This window comes from Callorhinchus milii, unplaced genomic scaffold (genome assembly GCF_018977255.1).
Source record: "Callorhinchus milii isolate IMCB2004 unplaced genomic scaffold, IMCB_Cmil_1.0 Scaffold7, whole genome shotgun sequence".
Taxonomy (NCBI): Eukaryota; Metazoa; Chordata; class Chondrichthyes; order Chimaeriformes; family Callorhinchidae; genus Callorhinchus; species Callorhinchus milii.
The window spans coordinates 979,218-1,006,842 of NW_024704748.1; the positions used below are offsets into that span (position 1 = coordinate 979,218).

A 27,625-nucleotide genomic window follows, 5' to 3' on the forward strand; every position below is an offset into this window, starting at 1 on the left:
GGTGGGGAGGGGCTGAGCCCCGGGGGGAGGCGGAGATGCCCGGAGAGCAGCGCCGAGCCACCGGGGGGGGTCCCCGCAGGTCAGCACCGACACCGACACCACCGACACTCACACCACCGATACACTGTGTCCACCGACACCGACACCACTAATACACTGTGTCCACCGACACCACCGATACACTGTGTCCACCCGACACACCGACACCGGGCACAGCCCCCACACACACCGGGCACAGCCCCACACACACACACCGGGCACAGCCCCCACACACACACACCGGGCACAGCCCCCACACACACACACCGGGCACAGCCCCCACACACACACCGGGCACAGCCCCCACACACACACCGGGCACAGCCCCCACACACACACACCGGGCACAGCCCCCACACACACCGGGCACAGCCCCCACACACACCGGGCACAGCCCCCACACACACACCGGGCACAGCCCCCACACACACACCGGGCACAGCCCCCACACACACACACACACCGGGCACAGCCCCCACACACACACACCGGGCACAGCCCCCACACACACACACCGGGCACAGCCCCCACACACACCGGGCACAGCCCCACACACACCCGGGCACAGCCCCCACACCACACACCCGGGCACAGCCCCCACACACACACCGGGCACAGCCCCCACACACACCGGGCACAGCCCCCACACACACACCGGGCACAGCCCCCACACACACACACCGGGCACAGCCCCCACACACACACACCGGGCACAGCCCCCACACACACACACCGGGCACAGCCCCCACACACACCGGGCACAGCCCCCACACACCGGGCACAGCCCCCACACACACACCGGGCACAGCCCCCACACACACACCGGGCACAGCCCCCACACACACACACCGGGCACAGCCCCCACACACACCGGGCACAGCCCCCACACACACACCGGGCACAGCCCCCCACACCACACCGGGCACAGCCCCCACACACACCGGCACACCCCCACACACACCGGGCACAGCCCCCACACACACACCGGGCACAGCCCCCACACACACCGGGCACAGCCCCCACACACACACCGGGCACAGCCCCCACACACACCGGGCACAGCCCCCACACACACACCGGGCACAGCCCCCACACACACCGGGCACAGCCCCCACACACCACCGGGCACAGCCCCCACACACACCCGGGCACAGCCCCCACACACACACCGGGCACAGCCCCCACACACACCGGGCACAGCCCCACACACACACCGGGCACAGCCCCCACACACACACCGGGCACAGCCCCCACACACACACCGGGCACAGCCCCCACACACACACCGGGCACAGCCCCCACACACACACCGCACAGCCCCCACACACACACCGGGCACAGCCCCCACACACACACACCGGGCACAGCCCCCACACACACACCGGGCACAGCCCCACACACACACCGGGCACAGCCCCCACACACACACCGGGCACAGCCCCCACACACACCGGGCACAGCCCCCACACACACACCGGGCACAGCCCCCACACACACACACACCGGGCACAGCCCCCACACACACCGGGCACAGCCCCCACACACACCGGGCACAGCCCCACACACACACCGGGCACAGCCCCCACACACACACCGGGCACAGCCCCCACACACACACCGGGCACAGCCCCCACACACACACCGGGCACAGCCCCCACACACACACACCGGGCACAGCCCCCACACACACACCGGGCACAGCCCCACACACACCGGGCACAGCCCCTACACACACCGGGCACAGCCCCCACACACACACCGGGCACAGCCCCCACACACACACCGGGCACAGCCCCCACACACACACCGGGCACAGCCCCCACACACACACCGGGCACAGCCCCCACACACACACCGGGCACAGCCCCCACACACACACCGGGCACAGCCCCCACACACACCGGGCACAGCCCCCACACACACACACCGGGCACAGCCCCCACACACACACACACCCGGGCACAGCCCCCACACACACACACCGGGCACAGCCCCCACACACACACACCGGGCACAGCCCCCACACACCGGGCACAGCCCCCACACACCGGGCACAGCCCCCACACACACCGGGCACAGCCCCCACACACCGGGCACAGCCCCCACACACACACCGGGCACAGCCCCCACACACACACACACACACACACACCGGGCACAGCCCCACACACACACACCGGGCACAGCCCCCACACACCGGGCACAGCCCCCACACACCGGGCACAGCCCCCACACACACACACCGGGCACAGCCCCCACACACACACACCGGGCACAGCCCCCACACACACACACCGGGCACAGCCCCCCCACACACACCGGGCACAGCCCCCACACACACCGGGCACAGCCCCCCCACACACACCGGGCACAGCCCCCCCACACACACCGGGCACAGCCCCCACACACACCGGGCACAGCCCCCACACACACCGGGCACAGCCCCCACACACCGGGCACAGCCCCCACACACACCGGGCACAGCCCCCACACACACCGGGCACAGCCCCCACACACACCGGGCACAGCCCCCACACACACCGGGCACAACCCCCACACACACCGGGCACAACCCCCACACACACCGGGCACGGCCCAGACACCGGGTACGGCCCCCACACACCGGGTACGGCCCCCACACACCGGGCACGGCCCCCAGACACCGGGCACAGCCCAGACACTGGGCACAGCCCAGAGAGAGAGAGACACAGGGCACAGCCCAGAGAGAGCGAGAGACAGGGCACAGCCCAGAGCGAGAGACAGGGCACAGCCCAGAGAGAGAGAGAGACAGGGCACAGCCCAGAGCGAGAGACAGGGCACAGCCCAGAGCGAGAGACAGGGCACAGCCCAGACAGAGAGAGACAACAGGGCACAGCCCAGAGAGAGAGAGACAGGGCACAGCCCAGAGAGAGAGACACACAGGGCACAACCCAGAGAGAGACACACAGGGCACAGCCCAGAGAGAGAGACACACAGGGCACAGCCCAGAGCGAGAGACAGGGCACAGCCCAGAGCGAGAGACAGGGCACAGCCCAGAGCGAGAGAGAGACAGGGCACAGCCCAGAGCGAGAGACACACAGGGCACAGCCCAGAGAGAGAGAGAGACAGGGCACAGCCCAGAGCGAGAGACAGGGCACAGCCCAGAGCGAGAGACAGGGCACAGCCCAGAGAGAGAGACACACAGGGCACAGCCCAGAGAGAGAGAGAGACAGGGCACAGCCCAGAGCGAGAGACAGGGCACAGCCCAGAGCGAGAGACAGGGCACAGTCCAGAGCGAGAGACAGGGCACAGTCCAGACAGAGAGAGAGGGCACAGCCCAGAGAGAGAGACAGGGCACAACCCAGAGAGAGAGAGAGACAGGGCACAGCCCAGAGAGAGAGAGACAGACAGGGCACAGCCCAGAGAGAGAGAGAGACAGGGCACAGTCCAGAGCGAGAGACAGGGCACAGTCCAGAGCGAGAGACAGGGCACAGTCCAGACAGAGAGAGAGGGCATAGCCCAGAGAGAGAGACAGGGCACAACCCAGAGAGAGAGACAGACAGGGCACAGCCCAGAGAGAGAGACACACAGGGCACAGTCCAGAGAGAGAGAGAGACAGGGCACAGTCCAGAGCGAGAGACAGGGCACAACCCAGAGAGAGAGAGAGACAGGACACAGCCCAGAGAGAGAGAGAGACAGGGCACAGCCCAGAGAGAGAGAGAGACAGACAGGGCACAGCCCAGAGCGAGAGACAGGGCACAATCCAGAGAGAGAGAGAGACAGGCACAGCTCAGAGAGAGAGAGAGACACAGCCCAGAGAGAGAGAGAGAGACAGGGCACAGCCCAGAGAGAGAGAGAGACAGGGCACAGCCCAGAGAGAGAGAGAGACAGACAGGGCACAGTCCAGAGAGAGACAGGGCACAGTCCAGAGTGAGAGACAGGGCACAGCCCAGAGTGAGAGACAGGGCACAGCCCAGAGTGAGAGACAGGGCACAGCCCAGAGAGAGAGAGACAGACAGGGCACAACCCAGAGAGAGAGAGAGACAGGGCACAGCCCAGAGAGAGAGAGACAGGGCACAGCCCAGAGTGAGAGACAGGGCACAGTCCAGAGAGAGAGACAGGGCACAGCCCAGAGAGAGAGACAGGGCACAGCCCAGAGTGAGAGACAGGGCACAGTCCAGAGAGAGAGACAGGGCACAGCCCAGAGAGAGAGACAGGGCACAGCCCAGAGTGAGAGACAGGGCACAGCCCAGAGCGAGAGACAGGGCACAGCCCAGAGAGAGAGACAGGGCACAGTCCAGAGAGAGAGACAGGGCACAGCCCAGAGAGAGAGACAGGGCACAGTCCAGAGAGAGAGAGACAGGGCACAGCCCAGAGAGAGAGAGACAGGGCACAGCCCAGAGTGAGAGACAGGGCACAGCCCAGAGTGAGAGACAGGGCACAGCCCAGAGCGAGAGACAGGGCACAGCCCAGAGAGAGAGACAGGGCACAGCCCAGAGAGAGAGACAGGGCACAGCCCAGAGTGAGAGACAGGGCACAGCCCAGAGTGAGAGACAGGGCACAGCCCAGAGCGAGAGACAGGGCACAGCCCAGAGAGAGAGACAGGGCACAGTCCAGAGAGAGAGAGACAGGGCACAGCCCAGAGAGAGAGACAGGGCACAGCCCAGAGAGAGAGAGACAGGGCACAGCCCAGAGTGAGAGACAGGGCACAGCCCAGAGAGAGAGAGACAGGGCACAGTCCAGAGAGAGAGAGACAGGGCACAGCCCAGAGAGAGAGACAGGGCACAGCCCAGAGAGAGAGAGACAGGGCACAGCCCAGAGTGAGAGACAGGGCACAGTCCAGAGAGAGAGACAGGGCACAGCCCAAAGAGAGAGAGCGAGACAGAGAGACACACACACGGGATATAGTACAGAGAGAGAACAGGCCAAGCGAATTCCAGCTCAGCGCACAGAGACACAGGGTATAGGCCATCACAGGGGGAGAGGGAGGGCGGGCAGACCGGACACAGAGATCACCGAGGTGGCTCTCTCTCTCCCTGGGGTGAGGGAAGGGGGTGGCAGTGGGTTGGGTGGGGGTGAGAGCACAGAGGGAGGGTGCGAGGGGCTGAGGTGCGAGGGGGTAGGGGGACGGTGAGGGGGGGTGTCATTGCTGTGGGTGAGGTGAGGCTTTGTATCCTGACATCACTGATCCACTTCTGAGTTACACTCCTTAGTTGGACGTTGATGTGTGTTGTGAGTGACCATCAGCCGGTTTTGACATATCCTCCATAATTTCACCGTGTGTGTCTGCGTGTGTGCGCCTGTGTGTGTTTTTGAGTGTGTGTGTGTTTGTATGTGGGTGTACCTGTGTGTGTCTGTGTTTGTGTGTGGGTGTACCTGTGTGAGTCTGTGTTTGTGTGTGTGGACCTGTGTGTCTGAGTTTGTGTGTGCGTGCACCTGTGTGTGTCTGTGTTTGTATTTGTATGCACCTGTGCGTGTCTGCGTGTGTGTGTGCGTCTGTGTTTGTATGTGTGTCTGTGTTTGTGTGTGTGGGTCTGTGTTTGTATGTGTGTCTGTGTTTGTGCGTGTGGGTCTGTGTTTGTATGTGTGTTTGTGTGTGGGTCTGTGTTTGTATGTGTGTCTGTGTTTGTGTATGCGTGTCTGTTTGTGTGTGGGTCTGTGTTTGTGTGTGTGTCTGTGTTTGTGTGTGTCTGTGTTTGTATGTGTGTCTGTGTTTGTGTGTGTCTGTGTTTGTGTGTGTCTGTGTTTGTATGTGTGTCTGTGTTTGTGTGTGGGTCTGTGATTGTGTGTGTGGGTCTGTGTTTATGTGTGTGTCTGTGTGTGTGGGTCTGTGTTTGTGTGTGGGTCTGTGTTTGTGTGTGTGGGTCTGTGTTTGTGTGTGGGTCTGTGTTTGTATGTGTGTCTGTGTTTGTGTGTCTGTGTTTGTGTGTGGGTCTGTGTTTATATGTGTGTGTGTTTGTGTGTGGGTCTGTGTTTATATGTGTGTCTGTGTTTGTATGTGTGTGTGTTTGTGTGTGGGTCTGTGTGCGAGCTTTTACATAATGTAATTTTTGTTTGCTTTGAATATACAGTAAACCTCACATAAGTTGTATCAGTTGGAACATGTTGTGTCAAGTGTAGTGACTGTGTATTTTATGGGCAAACCTCAGCCGCCAACGTTGTAACACAGCAATGCCCCACAAAACAGCCAAGAGATGAATGACCAACTCAACTATCACTGGGGGCCGGGAATCCTCCCGCTCAGCTCCTGTGAACCCTGTAAGCCAAAGCCCTAAAGGGTAGGGTGGTCCTGGCAGAACAAGCAGCGGGAAAGCTTGCCAGACGGTATCGATATCGATGCCAAGCTCTGTGGGTTTAGCAGGTTAGACTAGTTACCATCTGATCCCGAAGCCCTGACACACTTTCTTTCAGTCTGTGTCAGTCTGGCTCAGTGGTAGCTATTGCCTCTGAGTCAGAAGGTTGTGGGTTTGGGTCCCACATCAGGACTTGGAATCACACACACAGTCTAAGCTCACACTGCAATGCAGTGCTGGGGGTGTGTTGCGTTGTCGGAGGGCACCTGTGCCCCCCCCGCCCACCCCCCGCCCCTCCCGATGAGACGCTAAATCGGCATCTCCACTGAGGGTTGTGGTTGCACATTGTCAGGTGGATGTGTGATGCTATTTCAAAACAGAAGGGAGTTTCTTTCTCCTGGTCAATAAATCCCCCAAATAAAATTGGCCACTGACTCCATGACTGTTAGTGGGATACGGCTGTGAGCAATTGGCTGCCATGTTTAGCCCCCAAAGTACACAGTCACTACACTTTACAGTAAATTCCGTGAAGAGTTTTGAGACGTCTCAACAACATGATAAGGGGTTATATCAAATGCAAGAATTATTATTATTGATTCTAATTCCCCCCTTCCTCCAGACCACCCCCCCCCACCCCACAAACACACACACACATACTCTATAGTTCATTCATGTTATTACTGCCACAAATTAGCTGAGACATTTTCCTCTGCGATGTTTTGACACGATGAATAATGTTAATAATAATCCTTGCAATTTTTATGGCGATTGTTATCACATCGTTAAGACGTCTCAAAGCGCTTCACCGAAGATACTGTAAAGTGGAGTGACTGCGTATTTTGTTCTGACAGTATTTCCATTTTGATTAATTTAGAGTTTGTTACGTTTTAATGAATTTTCCTGTTGCCTTTTGATGAATTTAGCGTTATCGTTTTGATCAATTCAGCCTTGCGCTTCGATTGATGTTACATGTTAACTAACGGCCGACAATTTGACACAGAAACGTGTCGCCAATTCCAGCAGAGAAGGGTGACGGCTCCTCACCTCGACCCGGTTTGGTATGGTTCCCAAACGCGTTCACACATTTGCTGGTGGAAGGTGGGTTTGAACCAGGTATTTAAATGTCTTTTAATGTACTTTACCCTTCCTCCTTTTCTTCCCCCTCCTTAACGTGTTATTTAAGGTGAGTTTTACAACTCGACAGCGCCAACGGTGAGGAGAGGAGAATACAAGTTCTTGGTGGATGGGAATGGTGAAGGATAGGAATCTTGTAGGGATAATAATAATACTCCCTGCATTTGATACAGCGCCTTATCATGTCGCTGTGACGTCTCCAAGCGCTTCATAGGATAAAGTGGAGTGACTGTGCATTTTTGGGGGTGAAGCACAGCAGCCAGTTGCATGCACAGCAATGTCCCACAAACAGCCATGGAGAGAGCGATCGATTTATTTGGGAGGAATTGTGGCCACAGAGAGAGAGAAACTCGCTTCTCTTTCCGAATAGTGCCAGGCTGCCACACAACTGCGATACAGATCACTTTTTGCTGAAAGAAACACCCGTCAGATAACTAACCCCCAAGCGATGACCTGAGTTTCAGTTGAGAAGTTTATTTAGTTACTATCGCTGAGACAGTAAGTTAGTTTTAGTCGAAACGCTTGTAATTGCTGCAGTATCAACACGTCCTTGTGATCATTACAGTGTGTGAAATGGCAGAACAATTTGACTAGTGTCTGTGGTGCTTTTGTCTGTCAGTGGGAACAGATTAAAGCTGTAGTTACCTTGAAATGTAGACTGTGAGCAGTCTGGCCAGATTCATGAGTTCAGTTGTATGTGTGGTGGGGGGGGGGGGTGCAGAGAGAGAAGTGGGGGGAAGGGAATTTCCTGTAGTTATTATAATAATAATCGTTACATTTGATATATCGTCTTATGTTGAGACATCTCAAAGGCTTCACAGAATATATTGTAAAGTAGATTGACTGTGTATTTTGTGGGGGAAATTGCGCACAGCAGCGTCCCCCAAACAGTCGTGGGTTGAGTCACCAATTTTTTTTGGAGGGATTATTATTATTCCCATAAAAGCGGTCTGTCAATCGACTAATATCCAGGTCCCTACCGACTGCTAGGTAAACAGGCGTGAGGAGTAAGGAAACTTGCTAATGTTTCTCCCCGCCCGCAATTAGCCGTGCAGCGTTTTGGAAAATGTTTTGCTGAATACAGGCGCCAGTGTCAAGCATAGTGAGGGCTGGAATGTGGATATCCGATCACCTGCTGTATACAGTAATAGTGCATTCTCACCGTGAACCACTGGCTCAGTCACAAGACTCTGCATACCTCCAGGACTGACTGACGTCACCTTTAACTGTTTGACCCCATATCAATTTGCAAACTCTGCTCCCTTTGAAGTAACTCAGGCAGCGAATGAACCAAACAAGCACTGGAAAGGCGGGCGGGAGGGTGGGTATTGATCAGTAGTTAGTAGGCGCTTTCAGTCACTACGCCCTGGTACTCTTGAACACTCTCCAGGGAGAGAGAGAGAGAGAGAGAGAGCGCATCCCCACAATCTCTCTCTGGGATTTCCATGTGGTGGAGGGATGTGTGGCATTCTCAGTTTGGTTTGGAGACTCTTGAGCAACGGTGATGGGTTTCCGTGTGTGTCAGACACCCGGCGGGGAAAAACAAACTGGAGTTTGCTGCTCGGATATTTGGAGATTGATGTCTGGATGAGAACAAGAATGTGGAATGAACCCAAGTATGCAGAGAGGGTTTTGCTCTGCCAACAAGCCAGTTGTCTGCTACTGTACACTTATCAGCAAAATAAACAAGGCACTGGGTTCACAAAGCCCTGGTCCATTGACAGAGGCACAAACCTGGCCTGGTCTGTTTCAGTCCCATAGTGAGGGGTAATTCAGTGAATAACACGCTGGTCCAGGCTTTTGGATTTTGGACAATCAGTGTGTTTACCTCTAAGGCAGAAAGTTGTGGGTTCAAACCCCACGTCGGGAGCTTTAATAGTAATAATCCTTGCATTTGATACAGTGCCTTATCACACTGTTGAGACAACTCAAAGCACTTCACAGAATTTACTGTAGAGTGAATTGACTGTATATTTTGTGGGTGAAACACAGCCAATAACCACAGCAGCGTCCCACAAACAGTCGTGATTCGGTGACCAATTTATTATCTGTTTTGGAGGGATTATTACCCCGGAAAGTGATTCACCAGTTGACTTAACAACTGGGTTCCAACTTACTGCTAGGTAAGCAGAGGCAAGGAAACTTGCCTAAGATTTCGCCCCACCCGGGAATCGAGCCCAGATCCTCTGACTTGCGAGGCGAGTGTGCTAACTATACGCCACAGGACTCCTCTGCAGTCTAGGCTGCCGTCGAGTGGGGAGCACTGTGACGTCGGAGGTGCCGTCTTTCCGATGAGACTTTAAACTGGAATCCTGACACCTGTCTGTTCAGGTGGATGTTATTGAAAAAGAGAAGGGAGTTTCTCTCTCTCTCGGATGTCCTGGCCAATAATCCCCCGGATACCTCTAAGGGAGCGGACAGGCTGATATGCGGTTAGGAGGTCGGAGAGCTGGGGTGGGGGGAAGCTGAAGATACCTCTTTGACAGCACTTTCAGTCAACTTTCCACAACTCTCCCCCAGGTCATTCACTATATCATCTACCTGCAAATTGGCTGCACACAGTCACTCTTGACAGGAATTTTCCATGAAACTGTTATTACAGGGATTATTATCACAGGGCTTTAACAATTGGATCAAGATTGCACCATTTCTTAATAATGTGCGTGGCTGGCAAGTGTGTCACCACTCCCGGCTGCGCTGTGTGTCCTGGGTTGCGCTGCTTCTGTATCTCTCGCTTGACGCTGTAAGTGAACTCTGTTTGAATAGAGAAGCGTAGACATATATTGTAGACTCCTGGTAAGAGCGTTTGTGGCTGCATTCATTAGCTCAGTCAGGAATGAGTGCGGGAGTCATAGCATAGGTAGAGTTAAACTACCTCTTCCGTCCTCCCCTCTGTTACCCCCCCCCCCGCTGTCACACCCTCTGTCACCCCCTTCACCCCTCTGTCATCCTCTCTGTCACCCTAGTCACTCAATCCACGACTGTTTGTGGAACGCTGCTGTGCACAATTGGCTGCCGTGTTTCACCCACAAAATATACAGTCAATCCACTTTACAATATATTCTGTGAAGCGCTTTGAAGAAGTGATTAGCGGCTGTATCAATGCATTATTATTATAGGGTTCCAGCGGAGGGAAAGGGAGACCCAGAAGCAGCTTGTATTTTTATTGCATTTACATTTTTATGTTGAAGCATCTCAAAGTGCTTCAAGTTATTAGAGTAAAGTGTAGTGACCGGCAAATGCATTGCTATCCCTGCTCCTCCTTGTCCCATCCGCTTCACCATCGGTGGTCGCACTTACAGCCCCAAAACTTTGGAACTGTCTCCCTCAATCCCTCTGCCCTGCCCCCTCCTTTCCTCTCTTTTAGATCACCTTCTTGAAGACCTTCTTCTTTAACCGAGTGCTTTCGGTCACTTGGCTCAGGCTCCCTCTCCCCGACTTGGTATCAGCTTCCGCCACTGTTGAGGCTCTGACATGCTGCCCTCCTGAAGGGCGCTGTGTAAATGCAAGTTGTTGTTGTTGTGTCATTTATGTTTTGATGTTCTGCTGACAAACAGTGAAAGACTTATCAAGAATAGAATCTGTCTCTGTTTGGACACTTCGGGAGAGTGTCCCAAGGTGCTGGACAATGAGGGGTTTGCACCCGGTGTGGGTTGGGATAAGAGAGGGGTGGAGGGCGAGTGGGGTGGAGGAGGGAAGATGACCAAAGGCATGATCGAAAAGGAAGGTCTTGAGACGGGCCTCATAGGAAGCAAGTGAGTGGGCGAGGCGGAGGGGCTCCTGGATGGAGTTCCAGAGGGTGGGGGTAGAGATGCTGAATGGCTGACCGCCAATGGTGGGGTGGGAAGTGTGGGAGACCTGGAGCAGACCAGTGTCCGCTGAGTGGAGGGAGCGGACAGGCTGATATGGGGTTAGGAGGTCGGAGAGCTGGGGTGGGGGGAAGCTGAAGATACCTCTTTGACAGCACTTTCAGTCAACTTTCCACAACTCTCCCCCACACCCCCCAGAGCTCAGGTGCTGTGAATGCACTTAGAGACGATCTCCCGGTGTGAAAGATGCTGTGACAATGCGAACTGTAATAGCAATTGACACTTGACTCATTTCTGACCTCTTCACGGTCCAGATACGTTTGAGAAGAGAGCGGCCCAGGAGATGGATTGCGATGGAGCGCCTCAGATGAACGGCGTCACGGATCAAATCAAACTCTCCTCTTTAAAGGTTAGTGTAGATACGGCCGGAGTGACGTACCTGCCCATAACTGATGCTCGTGTGGATCCCTCACTGACTGTGTGTGAGCTGCTCGCCACGGGGGAGTTGATACTGGGTTGTACTCTGGCAAGTAACCACTTGCCAACCTGGCTCAATTACTAGCGCTCTCATCCCTTGACTCATCCTTCAAAGGACCAGATCCCTTGGAGACCCGTAGCATAGTATGTTTGTGTATGTGTTTATGTAGGTTTATGTGTGTTTGGTGGTTAGAGCACTCGCCTCGCAAGCGAGAGACCGAGGTTTGATTTCCGGCAGGGTGAAATGTTGGGCAAGTTTCCTTACTCTACACACGCACCTCTGTTTACCAGCAGTAAGTAGGAACCTGGTTGTTACTCGATTGGCGGATCGCTTTTCCGGGGGGGTAATAATTCCATCAAAAAAAAATTATAAATAAATTGGTCACTTCAATCCGCGGCTGTTTATGGGACACTCCTGTGTGCAATTGGCTGCCGCGTTTCACCCACAAAATATACAGTCAATTCACTTTACTGTGAAGCGCTTTGAGATGTACTGAAGACGTGATGAGGTGTTATATCAAATGCAAGGATTATTATTGTTATGTATGCATGTTTGTGTGTGTGTTTATGTATGTGTATGTTTATGCAGTATGTAAGTATCTGTGTATGTGCACGTGTATTTGTTTTTGTGTATAACCTAATGCGGGGTATATTTTACTGCAGGATGCTGTAATAGGGCTGACGGAGAGTGTAACAGATAACGAGCGGGCGAAGAGGAAAGCCGACAGACGCCGGGCGAAGAAAAAGGTTTTTTCACTTTTGTCTTTTAAACAGTTGAAGTAAACAACCATTTTATTTGGGGATTTATCAGCCAGGACACGACATGAGGAGAGAGAAACTCCCTTTCCTTTTGGAATAGCACAGTGGGATCTTTAACGTCCACCTGAACAGGCAGACGGGACCTCGGTTTAACGTCTCATCCAAAGGACGGCACCTCCGACAATTTGCCCGACCCCCTCACCCTTTGTTGTACTGGAGCATCAGCCTGGATTATGAGCTCAACACCCCAATGTGGGGTGTGAACCCACAACCGTCTGCCTCTGAGGAGAGTGCTACCGACTGAGCCAGGCTGACACCTTGTGCTGTTTTGTGCTGTTTATTACTTGACCCGTTTCTGCCACTGGAAGAAATGAACGTGTGAATTATCCTTTTTCAGCGACAGAGAGAAAGAAGAAAGTTAGAGAAAGGGAAAGGGAATGAAGAGAACGAGCAGGTGAGTGAAGTCTGTCCGTACTAGTGTTGATCCTTCACCATGTGCATATTTACTGGAAAGCGTTTGAATCGCGGGAAATAAAGTCCTTCTGTGCCTTGACGGATCAGGACGTCATTTCCCACTATTCAATGCAGCTGGTCAGTGCGAGAGTAAGGGAAGGGAGGGTAGTGGCGTTAGGAGTTAGGAGGTGATTAATACGAGTTGTGCAAAGAAATCTCAAGTGTTTTTTGATAGGATGAATGGGACTCGGGTGAATGTTCGACGTAGGCGATGATCTCATTGATGAAAATAATAATAATAATCCTTGCATTTGATATAGCGTCTTATTACGTCTTCTAGACGTCGCAAAGCACTTCAAAGAATATACTGTAAAGTGACTTGACTGTGTATTTGTGGGCGAAATGCGGCAGCCAATTGCGCACAGCAGCATCGCACAAACAGTCGTGGATTGAAGTGATCAATTTTACTGCTTTTTTTTTCTTGAGGGATTATTATCAGGCGTGTGGCGTAAGGAAGCTTGCCCAGGGTTTCACCCTGACCTGCCGGGAATCGAACCCAGGTCTCTTGCTTGCAAGGCGAGCGCTCTAACCAGTGAGCTACAGGACTCCTGCACAGCACAGAATATCAGTGCTCTGGGACGCTCTCCCGTGCGAAGGGCGCTATACAAATGTAACTTGTTGGTGGACTTGTGCCAGTTTTACTGTGATTTATGTATTCGCTGCAGGACGATGAGGAAAGCGAGAGCGAGGAGGAGATGGAATTGAGTTCGAAGCCCCTGGACACCACAGAGGACACAAACGGGCAGAGCGACACCGTTGCACAGCCCTTCGGCTCCTCGGCCAACCCGCACCTGGGCCGCTCTTCCTCAAGCGACGAGGTAACCACCCGGGGGCCCAGTGGGGGCCAGACCCCACTTCACCTCTGATGAAGGTGTCATTTTCAAAGGGGGGGCAAAAAAAATCGATGAACCCGACAGACGTAGTGACCTTTACACACTCAGAACACGAGCACGCACACGCACATACTCTATACGTTTTCTTGAAGCGTGCTCTTTTTGCACGTGCTCGTGCTTCCTTTTGCACTAGCACGTGCACACCTACTGTCGACCCCACCCTCTCCTCTCGCACTCTTACCCAGTCCCACATACACTCCACTCAGTCTTCTCTCCCACACTTCTACTTGGTACCCACGAACAAACACACACGCGCACACACGAGCACATACTAACACTTTCTCGGAGCCTCACACACAAAAACTCTCTTTACCTGTGTGAGGTATGTCGTGCTGTGAATATTGAGAAGTGAGTGGTGACAGAGACGCCTCCATGGACTTGTTCCTCCCTACCTCTGTGACCTCCTAAAACCCTGCCAATCTGTCCGCTCCCTCCGCTCAGCAGCCAGTGGCCTGCTCCTCGTTCCGTGCCTTGCTGCTCCACCATTGGCGATCGGGCCTTCTCTGCCTCTCTGCCCACTCCCTCTGGGAGTCCACCCCGCAGCTTCTCTGCATCGCTCTCTCCTTTGCCTCGTTCAAGGACCGTCTCACAACTCTCCTCTTCGACCGCGCCTTAGGTCACCTTTCCGCCCGTTGCCTTCCATCCCTCATCCCAACACCCAGATCGGGTGCAAACTCTTGAATGTCCAGAACCTTGGGACGTTCTCCCAATGTGAAAGGCGCTGTGTAAATACAATTTGTTGTTGTTGTTCAAAGGGAAGAGACTTGAAGGGGTGTAGAGAGAGATCGAGGGAGACAAACATGGGGCAAGAGAGAGAGAGCATGCTTTCATAGTAACCTGTGAACGGTTCTGACTCTGTTACAGGAGCCTGAATGGGATGTAACCAGTGCTTTTGTCACCAATGCTGCCAGTCACATCAAAGCCAAGGTTAAACTCAGGCCAGGCCGCAGGTCAAAGGAGAACAAGGAGAACGAGGGCAAAAGCCAGGAGGTGAGAGTCGTGGCTGAACGTCTCAAGGCCCTTCCCTCTCAGTCGCTATAGGAAGTCACCACAGGAGGTCATTTAGCCCCTCGAGCCAGTTTCACCATTTTTATAACTTCATGGCTGATCTGTACCTCAACTCCAATCACCTGCCTTTACCCCATATCGGTTCACACCCTGACCTAACAAACATCTAACCACCTCAGGCTTGAAAATGTGAATGGATCTAGTATAGTCTCTTATAGTCTCTGGAGCTCTCTCCATAAACCTCCGCCTCACGCTCCCCACCTCCCTCACCTCTGTCAAAACCTCCCTCCCCTACCACACCTCCCACTCACTTACTTCCAAGGTGACATGTTTGCCAACAGAATATCGGAATTGAGCCCCCCGCCCCCCCTCCTACCCATGATAGTCTCTAGTTTGGTTCCTGAGCCAGGTGTCTGCAGAATCCCAGGGCACTCACTGCTGATGACAGCACAGTCCAGCCTCGCTCATCGGCAGGACCCGGAATCCTCCCACTCAGCTCCTGTTAACGCCGCAGCCAAAGCCCTAACATCCGAAGCCAAAGCTGACCTGCTACCTCAGAACTGACCTGTCCGCTCCCTCCGCTCAGCGGGCTCCGGCCTGTTCCATGTCTCCCGGCCCAACCCACCATCAGCAGTCAGGCCTTCAGCCTCTCTCCATCCCACATTCGCTTTGTCTCGTCCCCTCCCTCGTTTCTTTCAAGGCACATCAACGTATCAAGACCCTCATCTTCAGCCACATCTTCAGTCACCCTCCTATCCCTACCATCCCCACCCTCTACCTCTCCTGATCCCAACGCCCAGCTTGGGGCAAATCCCTGAATGTCCAGGGCCTTGGGATGGCCTCCCGAAGTGCAACGCACTGTGCAAATATAATGTGTTGTTGTTGTCTCTCTGAGCCATGTCTCTCTGATGTTTTTGCCAGGAGGGGCTGGACCCTTCGGTGCTGAGGAGCAGGGAATTGGCTGGTAGGTGATCACTCGGTTAAATTGCGGTTCTCTCTGACTATCATATCCTCTCTTGTTATTATTATTTGCCATTTAAATCTTTGACCTAAAGAAGACCTAATTTGGACAACTATCCCTCAAATCATTATTGGTCATAATGGTAATCGTTGCATTTGATATAGCGTCTTATCACATCATCGAGACGCCTCAAAGCGCTTCACAGAATATACTGTAAAGTAAATATGTATTTTGTGGGTGAAGCTGTCCCACGAACAGCCATGGAGTGAGTGACCCATTTTATTTGGGGGATTGTTGGGAGAGAGAAACTCCCTTCTCTTTTCGAATAGTCCAAGGATCTTTAACGTCCACCTGAACAGGGAGACGGGACCTCGGTTTAACATCTCATCTGAAAGACGGCATCTCCGACAATGCAACAACAACAACAACAAAATCACATCGGGAGGACATCCCAAGGCACTGGAGTTACGGACCTGAGCTGAGGGTCAGGATGGAGGAAGGGGGAGGGCAGGTGGGGAAGCAGGGAGATCGAAAGCACGGTCAAAGAGGAGGTTTCTTGAGGTGGGTCTTGAAGGTGGCGAGGGAGGGGTGAGACGGAGGAACTGCGGGATGGAGTTCCAGAGGGCGGGGGCAGAATGGCGGAAGGCCCGTCTGCTGATAGTGAGGCGAGCAAGGCGGGGGGACGTGAAGCAGGCCGATCCCGCTGAGCGGAGGGAGCGAACAGGTTGGTATGGGGTTAGGAGGTTGGAGAGGTAGGGGGAGCAAGACCATGGAGGGCTTTGAAGATGAGGACCAGGACTTGAACTGTACCTCTGTGAATCCAGCACTGAATTGGATCGTGAGCTTAGACCTTATGATTCCAAATCCTGACATGGGGGCTTGAACCCACAACCTTCTGACTCAGAGCCAATAATGTTACCACTGAGCCAGGTTGACACTTACTCTATGGCTGTGTGTGTGTGTGGGGGATATTGCTGTGGGCAAATTGACAGCCACATAAAACACACAGTTCCAATGAAACACCATTTTACTATATAAATCTTATGAAGCGCTTTGGGACAGTCTTTCCTGACATGAAAGGTACAATACCAAATGCGAAGATTATGATATTATTATTATTATTATTATTACAAGGCGCAGCAGGATTCTTCCCGACAGAGAATGCGTGTGTGAATATTTCCTGTGACTTCCCTTTGCAGAGCAAGGCATTGACCTGGCTAAACAAGGATACTACTCAAAAGCCGTGGAGTTATTCACAGCAGCTGTACAGTTTGATCCCAACGATCACAGGTAAGTGGGGTCCTGTAGCTCAGTGGTTAGAGCCCTTGCCTCACAAACGAGAGGACCGAGGTTCGATTCCCGGGCAGTGCGAAACCCCAGGCAATTTTCCTTACTCCACACGCTTTAGTTTACCCAACAGTAAGTAGGAACCCGGTTGTTAGTCGATGGTGGATCCCTTTCCGGGGGGTAATAATCCCTCCAAAAAAAATTGGTCACTCAATCCATGACTGTTTGTGGGACGCTGCTGTGCGCAATTGGCTGCCGTGTTCCACCCACAAAATGTACAGTCAATTCGCTTTACAATATATCCCGTGAAGCGCTCTGAAACGTCTCAACGCCGTGATAACGGGCTGTATCAGAGGCACGGATGATTATTGCGATTGCAGGCTGCAGCCCGCCAAGCTTACACAACCAACACGAGTAAAACAACCATCGACAATCACAGCAAAACGATTGCATTCCGTTTAAAGAGCTCGCTCTCGGTCTCCTGTTGTGCTTCCGCCGCCAGGGGGCAGGGTTTCCCATCCGTTCTGTTTATCCCGAGTCCTGCAGCTCAGTGGTTGGAGCACTCGCCTCGCAAGCGCGGGACCTGGGTTCGATTCCCAGCAGAGCGAAATGTTGGGCAAGTTTCCTTACTCCACGCTCCTCTCTTTGCCTAGCAGTAAATACGAACCCAGTTGTTAGTCAATTGGAGGATCGCTTTTCCGGGGATAATAATCCTTATATACAAAAAAATTTGGTCACTCAATCCACAGCTGTTTGTGGGAGACGCTGCTGTGCACGATTGGCTTCCACGTTTCACTCCTAAATATACAGTCAATTCACTTTACAGTTTATTCTGTGAAGCACTTTGAGACATCTAGAAGACGTGATAAGGCCCGATATCAAATGCTAGGATTATTATCCTGTGATAAACTGAACCAATTTTAGAGCTGAGTCATGGTTTCATTTCATATTCAGGCTGAGCTGTTGCTGGACTTTGTACCCCACTTGGCTCAGTGAATTGAGCTCTCGCTCCTGGATTAGAAGGTTGTTGAATGTGTCAGCGTGACTCACTGGTAGCACTCTCACCTCTGAGTCAGAAGCTTGTGGGTTCAACAACAACAAATTACATTTAAGTCCCACGTCAGGACTTGGAATCACTTAGCCTTTGGCTGCCCTCCCAGCTCCAGTCCCCTGCCCTCCATCCCTCCTGACCCCCATCTCCCAGCTCGGGTCCAAAATACCCTGGGACATTTTTCCGGTGTGGACACACTATACAAGTGTATTTTGTTATTGTTAGTCTAAGGTGACGCTCCAATACAGTTCTGGGGTGTTGCATTGTCGGAGGTGCTGTCCTTCGGATGAGATGTTAAACAGGTCCCGTCTGCCTGTTCAAGATCCCATGGCACTTTTAGAAAAGAGCAGGGAGTTTCTCTCTCCCGGTGTCCTGGCCAACAATCCCCATGATAAAATTGGTCACTCACTCCATGGCTGTGTGCAAATTGTGCTCCCGCTTTTGTCTACAAATACATAGTCACTGCACCTCACAATATATTCTGTAAAGCACTTTGAGGTCGTCTTAACGACCCGATAAGGCGCTGTATCAAATGTAAGGATTATTAATATTATTTTTTAGTAGTGGTAGCAGTAAGCGCCTGACTTGAGCTGACAGTCCAGGCGACCACACCAATGCGCCTACCAGAGGTTGCGCTGTATTGTTGGAGGTGCCGGCTTTCAGATGAGATGTTAAACTGAGTTTGTCGTGTTTGATACAGTGCCTTCTGTGTCCGAAAGACCCTGTCAATACACTTCATAGGATATACAAGACAGCCAAATTGCCCACAGCATTTCCCTGCAAACAGCCATGAAGTGTGGATGACCAGTTTTATCTGGGTGGTGGGAGGGGGGGGGGTTTGGTCAGGACACTGGGAGAGAGAAACTCCTTTCTCTCTTCTTGTGCCATGAGATATTTATCACCCGCCCATGAGATATTTAACACCCGCATGAACAGGCAGACAGGGACTCGGTTTAATGTCTCATTCTACCTCTGGTGCTGGTGAATTAACCTCCGAGCCGGACTGAAATCGCTTTTGTTCCTCTCCTTCCTGGCAGGTATTTTGGGAACAGGTCTTACTGCTACGATCGGCTGGGAAAATACAGTCTTGCACTAGAAGATGCTGAAACCTCCATCAGGCTGGACTCCAAGTGGCCGAAGGGCTACTTCAGGAAGGGACGTGCTCTGCTGGGAATCAAGGTGAGAGGTTCACAATACACACAGTCACTACACTTTACAGTAGATCCTGGGAAGCGCTTTGAGACATCTCAACGACGTGATTACAAGAACAACTTGCATTTATATTGAGGCCCTCACGCCGGGCAGGTTCCAGAGCGCTTGACAGTGTCGGAGATGATGGCGAGCCAGGGGGAGGGAGGGAGGAGGAGATTTCTTGAGAGGCAAGGACACGTAAGTGGGACTGAAAGGATCACTCTTTAAATGAACCAGCACAGACACCGTGGGCCAAATGGGCTCCTCCTGTGCTGCAAATTTCAATAGTTCCATGGTTCTACTGTCTTGAGACAGATCTGGGAGAGAGGGGGGGAGGCAGGGAGGTGGGGAGAGAGGGAGGGAGCCAGAGAGACTCTAGATATTTTGACTTTAGGTGCTTTGTTAAACACAATAAATATTTTTATTAGAATAACTCTTCTTAGATCTAAAAGTCCAGTCTCTGGGTATGTGACAATTCCAAGGTTCAACAGAAAGTACAGATTTCCAGGAACTGAGGCACCAAGTTTGGGGGAAGGGAGGGTGGGTGGGTGGGTATCTTTCCACAGAGCAGTGAGGTCTTAGGTGTGTTGGGGTGTTGGTGTGCATGTCTTCGCTGCTGCTCCCCTCCTCCCACCCCGCAGTTGGTTGATATTAACACATTGAGTTGTGCACATAAATAACGAGCCACAAAGATGAAGTGCAAGAGGAGAAATTTGGAGTTTCCTGGAGGGAGCGGGGGAGACATTTGCCTGGCGGGCACGCGGGGCAGGGAAGATGTTTGCCTGGCGTGCACTGGGGGTGGGGAGGGTTGGAGGTTGGTGCTTGGGTTGGTGGCGCAGGGGGAAGGAGCTGAAACACAGCAGAAGATAAACGTGGAATCCTTTCCCCGCAGAGGTACCTGGAGGCAGAGATGGCTTTTGAGGTTGTGTTACAGCTGGACAAAGGCTGCCAGGACGCCATTAATGAGCTGTTCAACGTTCGCATTCTCAGGCTGATGGTGAGCGGTTTCCCACACACTCGTCCTGGCTTAGTGGCTGGTGCTCACACACCGCGCTGGGCACTCGGAGCTCAAAGTTTAGGCTGACCAGAACCCAACCCTGGTTTGGGGTTTTGGGGTTGGTGCTGGGAATGGGGGAGGTGGGGTGGGGGTTTGGGAGTTGATGGTGGGGTGCAGGGAGGTGGGGTGGGGGATTTTGGGGTTGATGGTGGGGTGCTTAGGGCGGAGGAGGTGCAGAAGGAGCGTTGCATTGTCAGAGCAGATGCCGTCCTCCAGATGAGACATTAGACCCGAGGGTCCCGTCTGCCCGCCCTTCAGGTGGGTGTATATTGGCGCAGTGGGGAGTGGCTGTCAAGCTGACATCACTTCCTGCACAGTGTGCAGCTGTGAGATCCCGCGGCGCTATTGGAAAGAGAGGGTGTTTCCCCAGTGTTTTGGTTGATGTCCAGTAATTGGTTTGTCGTGACTGTCAGCGCCATTGACAGGTGCTGATAAAAATACAAGTGTCAGGATGGGGTGTAGTGATGGGGTGCACAGCGAGGGGGGGGGAGGGGGGGGTCTAGACCCCAGGGTAGCGTCTGGTGACACCTGTTCTTTCCTGGTTGTTTCAGAACGAGGGCTTTACCCAGCAACAAAGTGTAACCTTATTACAGGAGCACAAGAGTGTGAAAGCTGCACTGGAGTCACCGTTAGCGTCAACAAGTGAGTCCCCCGACCAGCGAACTCAGGGAAAAAAATATTTGGGTGCAGTGTGAGGTGGCTGTGAAGCTGACATCACTTCCTGCGCGCTGGCCACGCGCAGGAAGCGTTGCTGATGTCACTTCCTGCGCGCTGGCTACGCGCAGGAAGCGTTGCTGATGTCACTTCCTGCGCGCTGGCTAGGCGCACGGTGCGTTTGCTGATGTCACTTCCTGCGCGCTGGCTGCGCGCGGGAAGCATTGCTGATGATGAGGACAGTGATGTCAACAGTGGACTGACGGGCGGACGTCGGCCTTTTTCAGGCTCCTTTTTGAGGCCGAGATGTTGGTCTGAGGTATTGAGCCCAGATGACTGCTCTGTGTCGGGGGTTACCCCCAGTGTTCCCTGACGCTCGCCCTCGCCCGATGAGGACATACTGAGGGATACTCAGTATTTGCTGCGGAGTCCTGTAGCTCAGTGGTTAGAGCCCTCGCCTCGCACGCGAGAGGACCTGAGTTTGATTCCCGGGCCGGGGCGAAACTCCACGCGCCTCTGTTTACCAGCAGTAGGAAGGAACCCGGTTGTTAGTCGATTGGCGGATTGCTTTTCTGGGAGTAATAATCTCTCAAGAAAATTAATAATAATTTGGTCACTTCAATCCACGGCTGTTTTGGGGGACGCTGCTGTGCGCAATTGGCTGCCGTGTTTCGCCCCCAATATATACAGTCGATTCACTTTCCAATATGTTCTGTGAAGCGCTTTGAGACGTCTCGAGGATGTGATAAGCGCTATATCAAATGTAAATATTAAATAATAAATAATAATAATCCTTATTATTATTTTTATTCCTGCAGTGAAGTCACTCAGAAGTGGTTTCACCAGACGAAGCTGTTAATTTCTAATCTGTGTGGTTTCTCCTGTCGCCTCAGCTCTGGAGATGAACCCTGGGACGTCCTCTGAAATTGCTGACGGAGAGGACAGTTTGTTTTTAATTGATTTTCCTATAATCGAGTGTCAAACAGAGTAGGTACCATATTTACTGCTTTGTGTTGTGGTTTGGGAATGTGTTGATTGATCCTGTATTGAGTGTTTTTCACACTCGTCTTCAAATCCCTTCATGCCCTGCCACCTCCCTAACTCCCCGACCTGCTCACTCCCCACCCCACTACCCTCTGTCTCCGCTCGACTGGCTCTGGCCTCCTGCTTGTCCCTCGTGCCCTCCATTCCACCATTCAGCCACTACGCCCCCAAACGCTCTCCCTCTATCCCTCCACCTTGCCCCTTCCTGCCCCACCTTCGAGCCTGAAGACCTTCCTCTTCGACCGTGTGTACAGTCACCTCCCACCTCCCCCCGGCTCGGTGTCGTGCTCCGCCACTGTCAAGCGCTCTGGGACGCTGCCCTGCTTGAGGGGCGCTGTTTAAATGGAAGTTATTGTCGTTGTTGTGATGTTTATCAGGTCTAACTAAGAAATGAGAATTTCTGAATTGTGTGTGTGCGTGTGTGTGCGCGTGTGTGTGTGCATGCATGTACGTCTGTGTGTGTAGGGGGTGCAAACATGTGTTGGGAAATGTGGGAGGAAAATGATATTTAATTACAGATCTGCCGTGATGTAATATAGCAGTGTGGCTTTTGAAGGAAGGAATGGTTTCCTCATGTTCCTGATTCCTTATGTTCTTGTATGAGAATTCCAGGCAACCACACGGATCCGCTCCCCGCTCCAGGCCTGTGGGAATGCTGGACTTTTCCCTGACGTGTCAATGCCAGGAAATTGGGATATTCCATTTCCACTTGAGCTGTGATCTCCCTCGTCTGCTTTGTGTTATTGTAACCTGTTGCAGATCCCACTCTCTCTCTTTCTCTCTCTAAAAAAACTTTGCTATCACGTCAGGAGGATGTCTCAAAGTGCTTCACAGGATTTAGTGCAAAGTGCAGTGAAGTGGGTGTTTTGTAGGCGAACATGGCAGTCTGTTTGTGTCCAGCAATGTACCAACAAACAGCCGCGAAGTGAATGACGAGTTTTTATCTGAGGGATTGCGCTGGAAGTTCAGGTGAGAAGTTAAACCGAGATCCCATCTGTTCCCGTTTAGGTGGATGGTAAAGATCCTATTCCACTGCTCAAAAAGAGGAGAGATTTTTTTCTTTGTGTCCTGGCCGACAGTTCCACCCCCACCCCCCGAATAAAACACTTCATGGATGTTTGTGGGACCTGGTTTTGCCCAATTTGGCTGCCGGGTTAAAATGTCCGAAATGTTCATACACAGACAATGCATTTGATAGTAAAGTGGAGTCCTGTAGTATATTGGTTAGCAAGGATAACCGGGTTCGATTCCTGGATGGGATGAAATCTTTCGCTTCAAAAATAATAATAATAATTTGGTCACTGAATCCACGACTGTTTGTGGGACGCTGCTGTGCGCAATTGATTGCCGCGTTTCGCCCCCAAAATATATACAATCAATTCACTTCATAGTATATTCTGTGAAGCACTTTGAGACGACATTAAGGCACTATATCAAATTCAAGGATTATTATTGTTAATAAACCCTGCAAAGCACTTTGAGACATCCTCCCGATGCAGGAGCTGTAGCGAGTCACGTATCTGGGTTGGGAACTGCGTCGGATGCGAATGGAACAGCGTTGGTTTTCACTGTATTCCGTTTCAGTATTTTCTAAAGTAGAAAAAGTGCAAAGGAAAAGAAGTCAGTTTTAGAGAGTGAGAGAGCGAGTGCACATTCCATTCCAGGTACGGGGATATTTCTCTCTCTGGTTTGGAGACACTTTAAACACGGCGATGGTTTTTGTTTCCCGGCTGATAAAAAAAAATAGTCAATGCTTTAGGGTTGGACTTAGTCTGGGAGGAAGTTAGATTACCATAAACAGGAGTTAAAGTCATGACGGGTGGATTATTAATTAAATCTGTTCAGACAGCGGTGCAAAATGAGAGGGCGAGACTCCCCCGAGGTTGGAAATTCGACAAGTCAGATTGTCTTTCCAAAGAGGAGGAGAAATTCTTTTGGAAAGTAATATTTTCCTCTCTTTCTCACTCCCTCTCTCTCTCTCCACCCCCCCTCGAGACTGCCTTGCAGGTCGCTATGGGTTGGCAACATAACCGTTCACGTGAAAGAGAAACAATTGAAAGACTTGTTTAAAAAGTGAGTATGAATGAAAGTATCGCAGGTCAGTAAAGAGCCAGTTGTGTCTGGACGCTTGTCATTTTTTTATAATTTATCTATAAATTTTTTAAAAAATGATAATAATAATTTGATCACTTCAATCCACGACTTTTTGTGGGACGCTGCTGTGCGCGATTGGCTGCCACGTTTCGGCCACAAAATATACAGTCAATTCACTATTATTTATTTTGGATTTGGACACAAAACGTGGTCTAGTTGGAGAGAGGCGCTCTCTTCCCTCCCCTCTCCCCACCCACACCACCCAACCACCCCCCCACCCTCCCCCTCCGAAGAATTTGCTCACCAATTTCCAGAGAGTGTTAAGCACACACTGAGTTTTGGACTGTCTCCCCCCACACCCTCGAGCCTTGTAGATTGGGTGTTGTGAGCGTGAAGCCCACCCAATGGTTGGATGAAGGATTGATGAAGGTCACTCATTCTCTGCAATAAATGTCCCGGAACCCACAGGCTCCCCAGTTGAAAAAAAACTCCAGCTGAGCGCACGCTGCTCTTGAAACCCTGCGGGTGCTGTATAGAATAATTGTATTGTGATATATTAGCCGCTGTGGAAGTTCCCAGTAATTGACTGCACACAATTCCGCTGAGGATCAGCACTCTTGTGACTGCCTCATTCCATGAGCCAGACCTGTCTCCATCACAGGAGGGACTGACGGCACAGATCCCCCGAATGGGAAGCTTCCCATAGCCATAGCCAACATGTACCACAGACACCCCCCCCACAAACCCAGCCCCCCACCCCACACCCCCCACCCCACGCCCCACACCCCCCACCCCCTCCCCCCCAAAAAACATCTATCAACCGGGTGTCCACAAAGGCACTGTTACCCTATTTCAGAGAACTGAACTGAAACCTGGAAGAACGATGATAATAATTATAATAATTTGGTCACTTCAATCCATGATTGTTTGTGGGACGTCTCTGTGCGCAATTGGCTGCCGCGTTTCGCCTGCAAAATACTCAGTCACTACACTTCCAGTAAATCCTGTGAAGCGCTTTGAGACGTCGCAACAACATGATAAGGCGCTGTATCAAATTGGAGGATTGTTGTTGTTGTTGTTGTTGTCCTCCGCCCTGTGCTGTCTGGTCTCACTGCCTGAGTGTGTCCGGGAATAGTGAGGGGAAAGGTAGTTGGTGCCCGTCATCCTCTTTTTGCCCTGTTTTAGCTACGGGGAGATCGACAGTATTCGGATCCTGCACGAGCGATTCTGCGCGTTTGTCAATTTTAAGTGCCATGAGGCTGCCGCTAAAGCAATGGAGGCTTTGCAGGTGAGTGATGGGGTGGTGGGGGGGTTTGGGGGGGAGGTGGGGGAGGTCTGGGCAGAGGGTGGTGAGAGCGAGAGGGGGCTCAGGAACCCCTAATCTATCCACCAGCTCACCAACATTCCTCCAGTTTGGGGCGAGTGGGATTTCCAGACAGCGCTGCTCTCCCTGTGTGCGATGTGTGATGGGGTGTGAAGTACAGTCAGTGCAGCTCAAGTCAGTTGAGTGAGTGGGAGTCGGATGCTGGCTGGTGGGAAAAACACACACACACACACTGACACACCCTCACACTCGCACACACTCACTCACACACACACACTCACACTCGCACACACTCACCTCTCACACACACACACACACCACCTCTCTCACACACATATACACTCGCACACTCACACACTCACCTCTCTCACACACATACACACTCGCGCACACACACACTCACCTCTCGTACACACTCACCTCTCTCACACACACACTCACATACACACTCACACACACTCATCTCTCACACACTCGCACGCACACACTTACACATTTACTCACACACACACTCACACAGACAAACTCACACTCACACACTCACACACACATTCACATGCACACACACTTACACTCACACACTCAAACTCACATACATAAACACATACACTCACACTAACACTCACATACACTCACGCACCCAATCATACACACACACTTATACACACTCACACACTCACACATACACACACACTCACACATACACTCAAACTCACACTCACACATACTCATATTCACACATACTCACACACACTCTCACCTCACACACTCACACACACACTCACAGACATACGCACTCACACACATCCTCTTACACACACACTCTCACACAAAAACAGGCACATACGCACACACTTTCACGCACATAAACAGACACATATGCACTCACACACATAAACAGAGACAGATGCAGATACACACACACACATAAACAGACACACACACACATAAACAGACACACACAGACGCGCGCACACACACACACACACTCATTCACATACAAACACACACACAGAGACACATACACTCACACACATTCTAACATACAAACACACGCTCTCACACACATAAACAAAGACACATACGCACGCACACATACTCAGACAAACACTCTCACACACATACTCATATACCCACACTCCTCCCGACGTGAAAGGCGCTGTGTAAATGCAAACTGTCGTTGTCGTCTGTTGGACAGTGTTACTGTGCCAGCCAAGAACGTGGATCACATTCGATTGTTTCCCACGAAGGGTTTATTCCTAATCCTTCTCTCCTCTGTGTTGACATTTGTTCCTCGCCTCCCTCTCTCTCTCTCTCTCTCTCTCACTCTCTCTCTCTGGCTCAGGGTAAAGAGATCGAAAACACTAAGCTGCTAATCAGGTATCCAGACCGACACCTGAGCAAGAGTATTCCCCAGCCACCGAAGCCACCTGCTCCATTGCCGATAACAGTACAGCCCAAATCCCTGTCTCCAGCTAATGGGTAAGTTTATTAATAATAACAATCCTTGTGTTAATCATATTTGGGGGACGCTGCTGTGCGCAATCGGCTGCTGCGTTTTGCCCACAAAGTAGTCACTTTATAATATATTCTGTGCTGTGAAGGGCTTTGAGATGTCTCAACGTCATGATAAGGCATTACATCAAATGCAAGGATTATTATATTAGTAAGGCACTGTATCAAATGTAATTCTGATTATTATTTATTATCATTATTAATAAGTTCTTTCCTTCCCCACACTATATCTCTCCCTCCCTTCCTCCCCCACTCTCTTTCTCCCTCCCTTCTCTTCTCCCCCACTGTTTTCCCCCCCCCCCCGTCCCCCCGTCCCCGCTGGCGTTGGCTCTTCAGGGTGAAGCGGAGAGGCCCTGTACACGGAGGAGAGTGTTATTTCTGGAGGACCACAGGCTGCCATTTTGGAGACAAGTGTCGGTACAAGCACATTCCCAGACACAAAGAAGTGGACAAGAAACCTTGGCAGCATTGAAGCGTGAGAGGAGAGAGTGAGGAAGAGCGAGAGAGAGAGAGAGAGTGAGTGTGGCTGCTGCACGGAGGGGA

General features: G+C 52.2%; 1 protein-coding gene across 1 annotated transcript; it reads left to right on the forward strand.

Annotated features, from left to right (window-relative positions):
• Nucleotides 1-27,606, forward strand: zgc:123010 (RRM_SF domain-containing protein). Its single transcript, XM_042336813.1, has 17 exons — nucleotides 1-79; nucleotides 7,312-7,424; nucleotides 11,569-11,663; nucleotides 12,395-12,478; nucleotides 12,888-12,944; nucleotides 13,669-13,821; nucleotides 14,761-14,886; nucleotides 15,826-15,868; nucleotides 17,065-17,155; nucleotides 19,241-19,382; nucleotides 20,287-20,391; nucleotides 21,003-21,093; nucleotides 21,999-22,092; nucleotides 24,157-24,222; nucleotides 25,429-25,531; nucleotides 26,913-27,049; nucleotides 27,419-27,606. Exons 1-17 carry the CDS (start codon nucleotides 36-38, stop codon nucleotides 27,552-27,554), a joined length of 1,680 nt encoding a protein of 559 aa, XP_042192747.1. The 5' UTR covers nucleotides 1-35; the 3' UTR covers nucleotides 27,555-27,606.
• Nucleotides 27,607-27,625: the final 19 nt, after the last annotated feature.